Here is a 12398-nt window from a genome sequence, read left to right as displayed (position 1 = left end):
CAGCTATGTTTTGGACATCAGGGTAATACAGGCTAAATAATAGCAGAGTGGAGGGTCGGAGAAATGTAAATAGACTCCTCAATACCAATATTTATCATCCTTTCAAAGGCTTTTCAGATGACTGAAAGATTACTCAGAAGTCTCCTAACTATTGTTCACAATATACTGTAATACGCAGCTACAGAGCGAAACGAAGACAGAATACGAAGTTCATGGTTTAGGAGTGATGAGCGTTAGGGAACTTCATTTAAATTTATAGTGAATGGTGTACTTACGTACAACGCAGAGTCCTGTAGACACTTTAATCGTCCACCCAGGGCAGCAGTAATTTCGATATCTCGATCTACAAACGTTCGGTCTGCAACAGAGGAAAGGTTTATTCATTTCAGCTGTGATTGCACAACCACCATGATTAATCTGTATCCGTAAGTCAATGTGCTACGCTTCTTGTCGTATGAAGAGTGGGGAAATGGTACAAGCCTTTGATTTAAGAGGTCTTTTTTACTTCATTTCTCTGTGACTCATCCAGCCTCCTATCCAATTGGACGTGGGGGGGGGGCTCTTTCTCCGGGGGTAAAGCAACCAAGGCGTGAAGCTAACCACTCACCCCCATCTAGTGCCGAAGTCAAGAACGGTGTAGCTATAGCACCATTCCCAATACGACTTCATGGCCTGGGATTTAATTAATTAAGCACAGGTACAAATTTACTTTTACCTTTTGTTACTCTTACGAAAATATGTAGGGGCAAGGATGTGTTGAATATAAATAGCTTCATGTTTTGAATGTGAAGCCAACAGGCCAGTCGCAAATGGCTTAATGTTGAGAGAATGCTTGTCATAATAAGGAAAGTTGTTTAATTGGGACGTTAAAAACACGCTAAACTGAAAATGTTACGTTATGTTCATTTCGGGGAATAACTGTCACTCTCTTAAAGAGTAGAGGAGCTGCAATCGCTAAAATGTAAATCTGCCAAGATCTGTGCCTATACGTCACGGAACAGGGAACAAATTATAAAAGAAAATGTTATGTTTTGTGCCGTAAACTAACTAATTCCATGAAGACGGTATTTCAGGATCCTGTTGCCCTAACTTATCACTTATTTTATCATTTACTCCCCCTCTTTGCTAGAAACTTCGGTTGTACCCGGCCATCATCAGGCAACTGTTTACCATTACGCTGTATTTTCCACTATATTTAAAATGAATTGATTCCAAATTAAAATATGTCNCAAATCCCAAAAGACTGCTTTCTTTATGTCAATGCTGTTCCACTTGCCGTCATCTATTAACAAAAGGATTTTGTTTGGGCGCATGGCTCATCGTTAACATATCTCTCGCTGTTTTCCTCCTGCGGCGTCGGTTTTGCGTGTTGTTTAGTGCAGTTCTTACGGATGTCGTCGTAATGCTATTTTAGTTATCACATGCTCCAACGGTTTGTACATTTCCACGGTGTTGGATTCAGTATTCAGTATTGAGGGGGTGGGCTTCCCCGTGCATTTAGACCAGTTATTGGTCCATTGTGCGTCCCCCTTTTAATTTCTACTGTCTCCATACCCTACCGGTACTGGTGCTTACTATCAGCCCCTTTCTGCCAGCGAGGTTCCAACCTTCTACTGGCAGCGGCATCTAATAGTTAGTCCCTTTCTGGCAGAGAGGTCCCCCCTCCTCTGGCAGTGGTACCTAATACTTCCCCCATCTACCGGAGGCATTGGAAACTACTTCGGGCGGGAAACTTTTTACGGTGTTGGATTAGTTGAGTGTGTGTCACTTGCTGTTAACAACAGATCAACCACTGGTCACATTTTATGCATTCGTCAGATACTGGAGAAAAAAATGGAACTACAATGAGACAGCGCATCAGCTATTCGTAGACTTCAAGAAAGCCTATGATTCAGTTAGGAGGGAAGCATTAATATCCTCATAGAGTTTGGGGTACCAGTGAAACAAGTAATGAAACAAAACATTATAAAATTCGTATAGGTAATCTTTTGTATGTTAATTGTCCTATCCAGAATGGTCTAAAACAAGGAGATGTTTTATCGTCACTATATCTGAAACGTTGCTTTAGGCTGGGTATCGATTGCGCGTGGCTGCCGCGCACAGCTGTTCGTGCGAGGCAAACTCATTCGTCTGTTTACCGTGTTCGTGTCCAGCAGCGAAGTGCGGCAGCCGGGTGCGGCTCTTGATCGATGCTGTTCCCCAGTTCCTCAGAAGCCGCAAAACCGTCTCAACTGAAAGAGCACAACACACTGAAATCCCTTTGCCGCGGGACAAAGAACTGATCCGATTTGGCTCGACACGCGCGGCAACATGGTATCGACTTTGCGAGTCAAGGTAATGAACACTCCCTCGCGCGGCAGCCGCGCGCAGTCGATACCCGGCTTTAGACTGTGCCATTAGGAAGGTCCAGGAAAACCAGGTGAGACTGAAATTAAATGGGACACATCAGCTGCAAGTTTATGCCGATTATGTGAATCTACTGGGTGATTATATAAATACCACAAAGAGAAACACACAAACTTTAATTGACGCTAGTAAGGAGGTTGGTCTAGAAGTAAACACAGAGAAAACTATGTATATGTTACTGTCTCGTCACCAGAATGCAGGACAGAATCATAATATAAAGACAGCTAACAGATTTTTTAAAATGTGGCACTTCACCATTAGGAATGTAACGTGGTGTAGTGTGACACAAATCCAACGACTTTCGGAGAAACGTACTGCCTCCATCTTCAGGATCAAAGAGTAAAAGCAACAAAAAAATTGTCCCCTTCTTTCTTGGTAGTTTATTTATTCTTTCTTTTATTTTGAATACGGAGTCAGTAAGTTCGGTGGAGTTCTACCGGACTACACGGCATTACAGCTGGCATAAATACAGTTCTGTCAAATTTCCCCTTGGCACTACAGCCCCAGTGGGCCTAGGCCTACCTCCATGAACTTCTGTTCTGTCAAATGAATACCGTAAAAGAAAGCCTCGAGAATATGACTGCATATTCAAAAGATGGATAGCGTTACTTAATATGGTAATATTAATTACACGGTTTATACGTGAGCAGAAACCACATACTGAATGGCCAGTAGAACTAGTGCCCGTAACATCACAAGTGTTGCGGTGTGACACACGACCTATCTGCTGTAGTTCAGATGTCAGGGATATCCATGCAAGCCAGAAATATTGTTCTGTCGTTACAAGTTTCTCTCCGTTATGACCGATATCACGTTCCATAGTTTCTCGTCTCATGTTTTTGCGCTCCAATTATGGGAAAGTTCCTGCCTACAGATCCAGAGGCCCAGGGTTCGATACCCGACGCTACCAGATTTTCTCAGAAGTTGTGGGGAACGGGGTCCACTCAGCATTGTGAGGATAATTGTGGAGCTATTTCCAGGAAATAGCGGCTCCGGTCTAGAAAACCGAGATTAACGGCCGTGGGGATCCGTTGCGCTGACCGCGCGTCACCCTCTATCCGCAAAAGCTGGCACCGACTTCGCCGACAAGCGGCGGTCGCTCGGTCGGTATAGTTCACCTGCGGATTACATGCCACGGAGGTTTCTTTTTCAGTCAACTCCTCCCGCGCAGTTCATTCATAACTAGCACAACTATGCTTCATCCACTGCGGGAGCGAGGGCTCGTCATCGCCGGGTAGTGACGTAGACTGTTACGTCGCCATTAGAAACTTACCAAATTCTCTTTTCAACATACCTCCACTACTCAAAATCCGGTAGGAAATTAAAAAAAATGTGCACAGGAATTCTCTTCCGTAGGGATGCCTACACAAGGCACGACGCGCCCTGGTTCTTAAAGTGGATGGACTATAAGACCACGGGAAAGGTCTTTTTGGACTTGCCAAAATTCCTACTTTTGTTGAACCCAAAGTTTCCTTACCATTTTCACAAATTCCCGAACTTTTCATGGAGGTGAACGTTTATAATGTTCTACGTTATGACACCGTACAGTCCGGTTACCACCGTTCCGAAGGACCTGCTGCCTCAAACTTCAAGACAACCCACAAGGTCATACTCTGAACAGCTGAATCCAGTCCACACTTTTCACATCCTGTTGCCATACGATCCATTTTAATATTATTTGAGTATTTGTATGCGGGAGGTATCCACTTCGAATCTCAGTCGAACTTATTACTATCCTGACTGAGACTTTCACAGACTTTACATTATTACAGTCGTACTGAACTCCAGAGTTCTGTCACAGACTTAGTTTAATGGGCCTACTAGACTAGCCGAAACTGCATCAGAATGGAGGATAAGTTTAGGCTTAACATTGACATGTTAAGTTAAGTTTACACATAGACCTATATCGTAATTCATGAGGTCGCTATTTATGGCTCTACAGCCCTTGTGGACTTTGGCTGCCTTTTCAGATTCTTAATCTATAGGCAGACTGTCTTCGCTCGTTCGGAAGCCGGGATCGTGGGTTCGAATCCCACTCAGGGCATGGATGTTTGTGTGCAGGTAGAGGCCTTGCGACGAGCGGATCACCCGCTCAAGGAGTCCTACCGTATGTCTAAGATCTAGTAAAACCAAAGTGAACGGAGAGTTTCATGGAGGTAGGCCTAGGCCCAAATGAGGGCTGTAGCGCCAATAAAAAAGAAAAATCTATAGGCATGCGGTAGGACTCCTTGGACGGGAGATCAGCCCACCGCAAAGCCGCCAAATGCTACGGTGACTCGTACATATACGACAACATGGATAGGATTTGGTAAGAAGTGACCGGGACCTAATCATCACCTGGAAGGCCTGAGGCAAATCAAGAAAAACCTCAATCAGAAGAGGAGGTATTCTGGTTGAGATTCCAACCAGGTACCACGGAATACGAGTGTAGAGCGTTTCCAATAGGCCAGCATGCTCTCCTGCTTCTTTATGTGGAATGTAAAAAGAGACAGAACTGCGCATGTGCGAAGCATAAATACAGAATATTCTTAGGAACAATGATGACGTAAGGACATGTGAAAACGTACAAACCGAAGACTCATAAATACGGATATACTTATGTTTTGGCAGCGCCATAGTTCAAGCGGTTAGTCGCTGGCTTCCCACCGCGGCGGCCCGGGTTCACAGTTTGATTTCTGGAAGCCTAAGATCTTTAATAGAGTGGCTCATTCTTATTACACGACTGACAGAGCTGGCTCAAGCCGTAACATTTCCCACATGCATTCGTGAGACACCCGTTTCGAATCTCGGCAGGAAAACCGACTATCTTAGCAAGTTTTTTCATGATTTTCTTCGGACCCTTCAAGCAGATACCGGGATAGTGCCTCAAATAGTCATGAGTGTTTGTTCCCACACCCTTTCCAATTAATTAGTCACCAATCATCATACCATTTGATGCTATACAAACAAAAAAGCAGAACAAACAAACTCCGTAGTTTTAGTCCGCAAGTGAACTATACCGACCGAGCTACCGCCGCTTGTCGGCGAACAACTTTAGCGGATAGAGGGTGTCGCGTGGTCAGCGCACCGGTTCCCCACGGCCGTTGATCTAGGTTTTCTAGACCGGAGCCGCTATTTCCTTGAAATAGCTCCTCAATTATCCTCATGAGGCTGAGTGGGCCCCGTTCCAGACCCACTACTTCCCAGAAGAATCTAGTAGCGCCGGGAATCGGACCCGGACCTCTGGATCTGTAGCCAGGAACTCTGACCACCTGACCATAGAGGCGGTCTTAGATGCTATACAGCCTGAGATATTGACAGAGTCGTCAAACAACCAACAGACAATACTCACGCACACTAACACCATATTGATGTCGCACCATTTTAATATACGCAGCGCATGGCTTTGCTAGATAGCAGTTGTACACCCCTGACTTTAGATGGGAGGATATGGTGGTGCCTGCGGTTACAACCCCTTCACGGTTACTGACATAATCTTCTCACCGCATTCAGTTACAATTGCGTTTTTACAAAACTGCACACGACCAATCCTGCCGCTCTTATGAAGATGCTTGAAATGCATGCAAAACATAAACATTAACCCGGCAGTCTCTTGAATTTTAAATTAAGCTTCGAAGTACAAGCGTGAAGGGAACTGCCTGCACTAACATGACGTAAGCCCTGTAAAACATTGTAGCGTGTTAGGGGTTTGCGTTAATTTTTGGATTTGATAATCGAATTTATTAGGCCTTTATAAAACTTATTACAACATTTCACAAGTCATGATCTCCGACTGGACAGTCTCGACTTCTGATCACACTATTCCTCCAACTGAACTGTCAATCAAAGCCAAAATTACTTTATGACTGACGGTTTGCCGCCAATGAGTTAGTCTTGGCGTCAAGACCCTTGAGACCCACCACCAGCAATTTATTTCTCAACTGAACTCTTGCGGTAATAATCTTTATGCAACATCCTCTCTGGCGATAGGATGGGTTTGTCTCTTGTGAATATGTTTGGTCTTTCGGCAAGTGGACGTACATTTCGCACACATATAGCATGTTACTGAAAAATTCTTCGTTGCCTAGCAATTGGTCTATGCGCCAAAATATTCTTCTTCTATGGCACAACAGACCAATGAGATGCAAGGCCTGCCATTTGTCGGGTTTCAGAATCTTTATTGACGTTCGGTAGGATTCCTTAGAAAGGGGATCAGGCCGCTATAAAAATACGTACATCCATCCTCCGAGAAATATTTGAACCCACGATCCCAACACGATATAGACCGCGTAGACACTGTGATAGGCATAATGTCTCAAGTATGTACGTTATAAAACAAATAGGTTACTCTTCTATTAGCAAAGTTCTTGCATGGAGTGATAATTTCTTCAATTAATTCACTTGCAAGAGCAAAAACAACATAATTGATGAGTACGATAGAAATATGCTAATTGCCAAACTACAAGTTTAGCGTCCAGAGTGTTCCAGGCTCGACATAAACCGCGCTCACTAACATAAAAATACAAATATTAAAAATATCTGCCAATAAAAACAATGACTTGAAGGCAGGAGTAGGGCTAATTATCTAAACATTTTGCACTTTACTATCTTAAAACAATGAATAATGAATGTCCAACATATGTAGACAATGTAATAGGCTAAGCTGTTGTTTTTGTCTGCTTCTAAGCAATCAAATATAGACTACTTTTCCGACGTCATATTAGCGGAGCCGACACCTGACATATACATCAATAATATCCAAATACCACGCAAAAGAGAAATAAAATACCTAGGTATGACTACAGACAACAAACTAACATGGAAGCAGCATACAGTCAAGAAATTAAAACAGTAGCCCTAACCATTAAACAGCTAAACTGGTTAACAGGCAGAAAATCAAAGCTATCAGTCGAAAATAAAATTCTGATCTACAAGACTATAATCATTCCTATTTGGACGTACGGCTTGGAGCTATGGGGCTGCGCCAGCAAATCCAACACAGCAACAATCCAAAGAAGCCAATCTAAGATCCTACGAATGATAGTCGACGCACCACGGTATGTCTCCAACGCAACTCTCCACACCGATCTCGGTATATCTCCCGTACAAGATGTCGTCCAACAAGAAAGCAACAGACATCACAACAAAATCATAACTCACAAAAATCCACTCCTAAAGACGCTATCGACAAGAGAAGACAACAGACGACTCAAACGAAACTGGCCAATTGACCTGATTTGAATTACTGAGGATTCGCCGCTGGACGCCTCCTCATCATGTCATCTAAACACCCACAACATTAGCTTATAGAATGTATATTCTGATTGCTGATTAAACAAAAAAAAATATTAGCGGAAGTTCTAATGAACCAATATGAACAAAAATGCGTGGTTTTCTTCAGTATATCCCGGCAAATACTGGGAGCATCAATATCAACGGTGCTAACAGCCCAAATTAAACCCTGCCATTTCCACGGATTTCTCTGCAGCCTCATCTCTTTGAGGCAGTCTATTCCATTCTTTAACGCTACGAGTTTCGGAAATCACTTTCATCTCGTCAATCCTTCTTTTCTGGTCTTCCTATTCCTTTCGTTCACCGGCCTTTGCAGTCAGGATTCTCTTTAGAATTTGTTCTGCCTCCTTCCCCCTCATACAGCCGTCCATCTTCATTTTCTACGCCGTATTACGGCCAGAACGTCTGATTCTTCCATAAGCCCATTAAGTTCCATACTGTATCCATTCTGCATATTTGACCATGATACATTCCCCTTTTTATTTATTTTTATTGCTAGTGGAGTGGGGCTGTCTCTTGTACTGCGGCCACTTCTGGACTATTGTACCAGCCCCAGATGATAGGCGAGGGTGATTGTGGAGCAATTGGTGGAATGAAGATTGGCAGGGGAAACCGAAGTACTCGGAGAAAACCTGCCCCAGCGCCACTTTGTCCAGAACAAATCCCACTTGACCAGACCCGGAATCGAACCCGGGCTGCCGCGATGGGAAGCCAGTGACTAACCGCTTGAGCTATGGTGCAGCCCTATACATTCCCTTAGTACCTTCGCCTCAAATGCACTACGAGCCAGTAGGTGCTCATCTGACTGTGCTCGAGTCCAAGTTCCGAAGGTTAATACAGATTTAATAAAATGTCAAACTCAGACACAATCGCCTCCTGCCACATCCTTCCAATTCATTATATATCAGCCATCCTGCCATTGTACGAAATATAGTGTGATCTACTGACAACGTATCAAATAATTAATTAATTACGCATTTCATAAATTATTTATTATTAACTTCAATGATAACGGATCAAAAGTGAGAATAGGTTTATCATTTTCAGTTCATATACACTCAGCATTAGATTTATTGTTCTCATTTAAATACATAAATCGATAAGTTACACATTTATAGTAAGCCGGGATAGCTCAGTCGGTACAAAGATTAGGCTATGGGTGGGCGAGTAATTTCGGGTTAATTTCAAGCGGGGATGAGAGATCTTCCATTTTCTACAGAGTCCATACCCGTTCACCATCTCTGTGGTCTAGTGGTCAGAGCTCCTAGCTACAGATCCAGAGGTCCCGGGTTCAATTCCCGGCGCTACAAAATTTTCTTAGAATCAGTGGGTCTGGAACGGGGTCCATTCAGCCTCGTGACGATAACTGAGGAGCTACTTGAATGGAAAAGTAGCGGCTCTGGTCTAGAAATCCGAAATTATAGGGAGTGGGGATTTGTTGCACTGACCACGCGACACTCTCTGTCCGCTAAAGTTGGCACTAACTTCGCCGACAAACGGCGGTCGCTCCGTCGGTATAGTTTTCTTGCGGGCTAAAGCCACAGTCTGTTGTTTGTTTGTCTATATCGGTTCCGGGACCCCCAGCCCCCTATCCAAAAGGTACAGGGGGTTATTACATTGGGAATAAAGCGGCCAGGGCATAAAGCTGACCACTCACCTCCATCTGGTACCGAGGTTAAGAATGTGTGGAGCTATATCTCCACTTTCCCATACGTCTTCATAGCATGGTGCTCAAGGACGCAGAGAGAAAACTTACCTTCTACAGGCATCGCTTCAGGTCGAATGAAACGGTTACAAGATAAAACGATTTACATCAATTCTCTGTCACAAATCCGAATTCTGCTTAGTGATTACAGATGTGTGTCTCGGGAGAGCAATGTGCATTGAGCAGTGATGAATGTTACAGACGTCGCCTGCGTCTATCGATCATTATCGAGCCCAACTGCGGTGCCGTCACCCACTGTTCCAAAAGTTGAGTTACACACACGAAACGCAGTTTACCCTCCTGGCCTATAACAGAACTGAGTACCACGAATCTAAGCTCAATCATTTGACTGGCTAGGTCTTTCTACGGGACCCAACGTAGTAGGTGAGGACGGAAAAAGATCCATCTTCATTGGTTGCATCCTGTTGTGTGTTCCAGTTGTACGAGTATACAGGAATTACGTTAACCGTCTACACAACAAATATACCCAGTTCTAATTTTAGATCTTTATTCCTGCTTCATGTTTCGTCGTATAAGACCATCACCAGGCAGTTATATATTTTATCTTTTATCTTATTGTTTGTACTTAGCGGCCTCCGTAGTTTAGGGGTAACGTTCCCACCTCATGACTCAAGGTACGCGGAGGTAGTGGAATTTTTAAGGGCGGAAAAATTCAGGGAACAAGTCCTCCGGGAGGGACTTTAAGCCGTGGGTCCCGTGTCGTAGATTTACGACACGTAAAAGATCCTCATGTCTCTAGGAGACCTCTGAACAAAATTAGGCGATTTTCCCGCCCAAGTAGTTTCCAATGCCTCTGGAAGATGGGGGAAGCATCGGGTACCGAGGGCCGACCTCGTTGGCTGAACGGGGCTGATAGCACGCACCAGTACCGGTAGGGTATGGCGACTGGTAGAATATCAAAGGGGGACGTACAATAGATTATTAGTCGCGGTGCATGGGGAAACCCACCCCCTCCAATAATAATAATAATAATAATAATAATAATAATAATAATAATAATAATAATATTTGTATTTTCTACTTTAATTGTAATACCAACTTGAGGCAAAAGTTTTATATTAGTATATAATACGATACGTTGCACTGATATGGATCCATATCGGCAGTTCAATAACTGTATGTATCCCTATATATAACTGCCTGGCGATGGTCTTGTACCACCGAAACATGTAGCAGGAATAAAGAACGAATTGTAAAATATTAAAACTGAGTATATTTGTTGTGTTGACGGTTAAAATAATTTCTATATATATCGGAAACAGATCCAGTTTCCGAAACGTTGTGTTCTATAGAAAATCGGACGATGAACGAAGTCCTAAACCCAGCAATTCTGAGTGTTATACACCACTGTGAGAACCATTTAGAAACTTCATCTTTAGAACTGCATGAGTAAGGTGGCTCTGTTGGCTAGTCTTCCCGTATAGGATTACCATGCAACATTTGAAATTCCAAAAACAGAGCTATGAAGAATGATGTCTCTCGGGACGTGACACCATACTGCCTGGTAGATCGTTACCAATGCTTAAGAGAGACCCGATGGCTACATCTTCAAGGTAGGAGATGTAGATATCAGGTTCCTCTGTAACATTTCTAAGGATTCATCGGACTACACGGTGTCACACTCCACTCATAGTCACAGTTGCGATAACCAAAAACTTCCCAACAAATAACCAGTCCCTACACATAAACCCTTCCCTGTGAAAGAAGTCGACATACAAATATAAATTGGGAATACAGATTCACTGCATAGTCTTAAAATATCAACACCCTTCTTCCTAACGCAATCCCTTATTGTTGAGCTTGGTACATCAAATTCCTTTGCAGCTTTAAGCTCACCTGTTTCCTTTTTCTATAAGACATTTCTCTTCGCAGAGTCCATTATCCCAGACCGCCTCTGTGGTCAGAGTTCCTGCCTACAGATCCAGAGGTACCGGGTTCGATTCCCGGCGCTACCAGATTTTCTGAGAAGTAGTGTGTCTGGAACGGAGTCCACTCAGCCTGGTGAGGGTCATTGAGGACCTATTTCAAGGAAATAGTTCATCCGGTCTAGAAAACCGAGATTGACGACCATGGGGATCCGTTGCGCTGACCACGTGACACACACTAACCGCAAAAGCTGGCATTAACTTCGTCGACAAGCGGCGGTCGCTCCGTCGGTATAGTTCGCTTGCGGACTACAGGCCACGGGGTTCGTTTATTTTTTTGGAGAGTCCATTAACCCACGCTGTAGGCCGTGACTTCTCCAGCAAAGGGAGAACAAAAGTTGCACGATTATCAACTGTCGGCTACTGGGCGATATTATGAATACGGTAGCATTTGTATACGTTTGCTCCCCCAACAGAAAGCCGGTGAGATTCTCCGGTTCAAATAAACGTGAACAGACGCCTCTCAAGCTATTTCAATTAATGCAACGGTTTTAGTAGTACAACAGCGTGAAAGCATGAGCCTAGTGTTTGAGAAGTCGCCGTTTCATATCTTCTTCGAAACAATCCCAGAAAGTCTAGCAACAGCTTCACAGAACATTAATACGGCATTCTAGAAGTTGCCACAAGCGGGGTCTGTGAACAGCACTTCTTTTGAAGAAACCATGATGGGCTACATTAGGGCCCTTTAGCTTATATATAAATTTACATGACACAAGTTTACTACATTATTATTTTCAAAATTCGAGATGGCGGAATTGGTTATCACTTTATATGTGACCTAAGCACGGACAATGTGTAAAGAGACGTTATTTCTAATTCTTACGTACATCTCTCTACAAAACTATGTGAAACTCCAAAGGGCAGTGAATTTGTTACCAACCTCTCAGTGGACAATTCAAATGCCAGCCAACGGTTCTTAAATACTTGTATCAGGGTACTTTTAATGTATTCATTGATCAGCAATCAATGTCCTCATCGGCAATGGAACCTGCGACCTTCCGGCTTATAGAATAGTGCCTATATTTTTACTAATAATTTTTCTGGATATAAATGAGAAACGGAATACACCA

At 43.4% G+C, this 12398-nt stretch overlaps 1 protein-coding gene across 1 annotated transcript in view; it reads right to left on the bottom strand.

The window, feature by feature from the left end:
• The window catches only part of LOC111863844 (fibrillin-2), a 202012-nt gene that overhangs the window by 103090 nt on the left and 86524 nt on the right, over positions 1-12398 (bottom strand). The window contains exon 2 of the mRNA XM_023850590.2: positions 276-358. Within this exon, the coding sequence (XP_023706358.1) occupies positions 276-358 (83 nt within the window). The remainder of the gene's footprint in view (positions 1-275; positions 359-12398) is intronic.

This window comes from Cryptotermes secundus, unplaced genomic scaffold, assembly GCF_002891405.2.
Source record: "Cryptotermes secundus unplaced genomic scaffold, Csec_1.0 scaffold46, whole genome shotgun sequence".
Classification (NCBI taxonomy): Eukaryota; Metazoa; Arthropoda; class Insecta; order Blattodea; family Kalotermitidae; genus Cryptotermes; species Cryptotermes secundus.
This window is presented reverse-complemented; position numbering and strand designations above follow the sequence as displayed.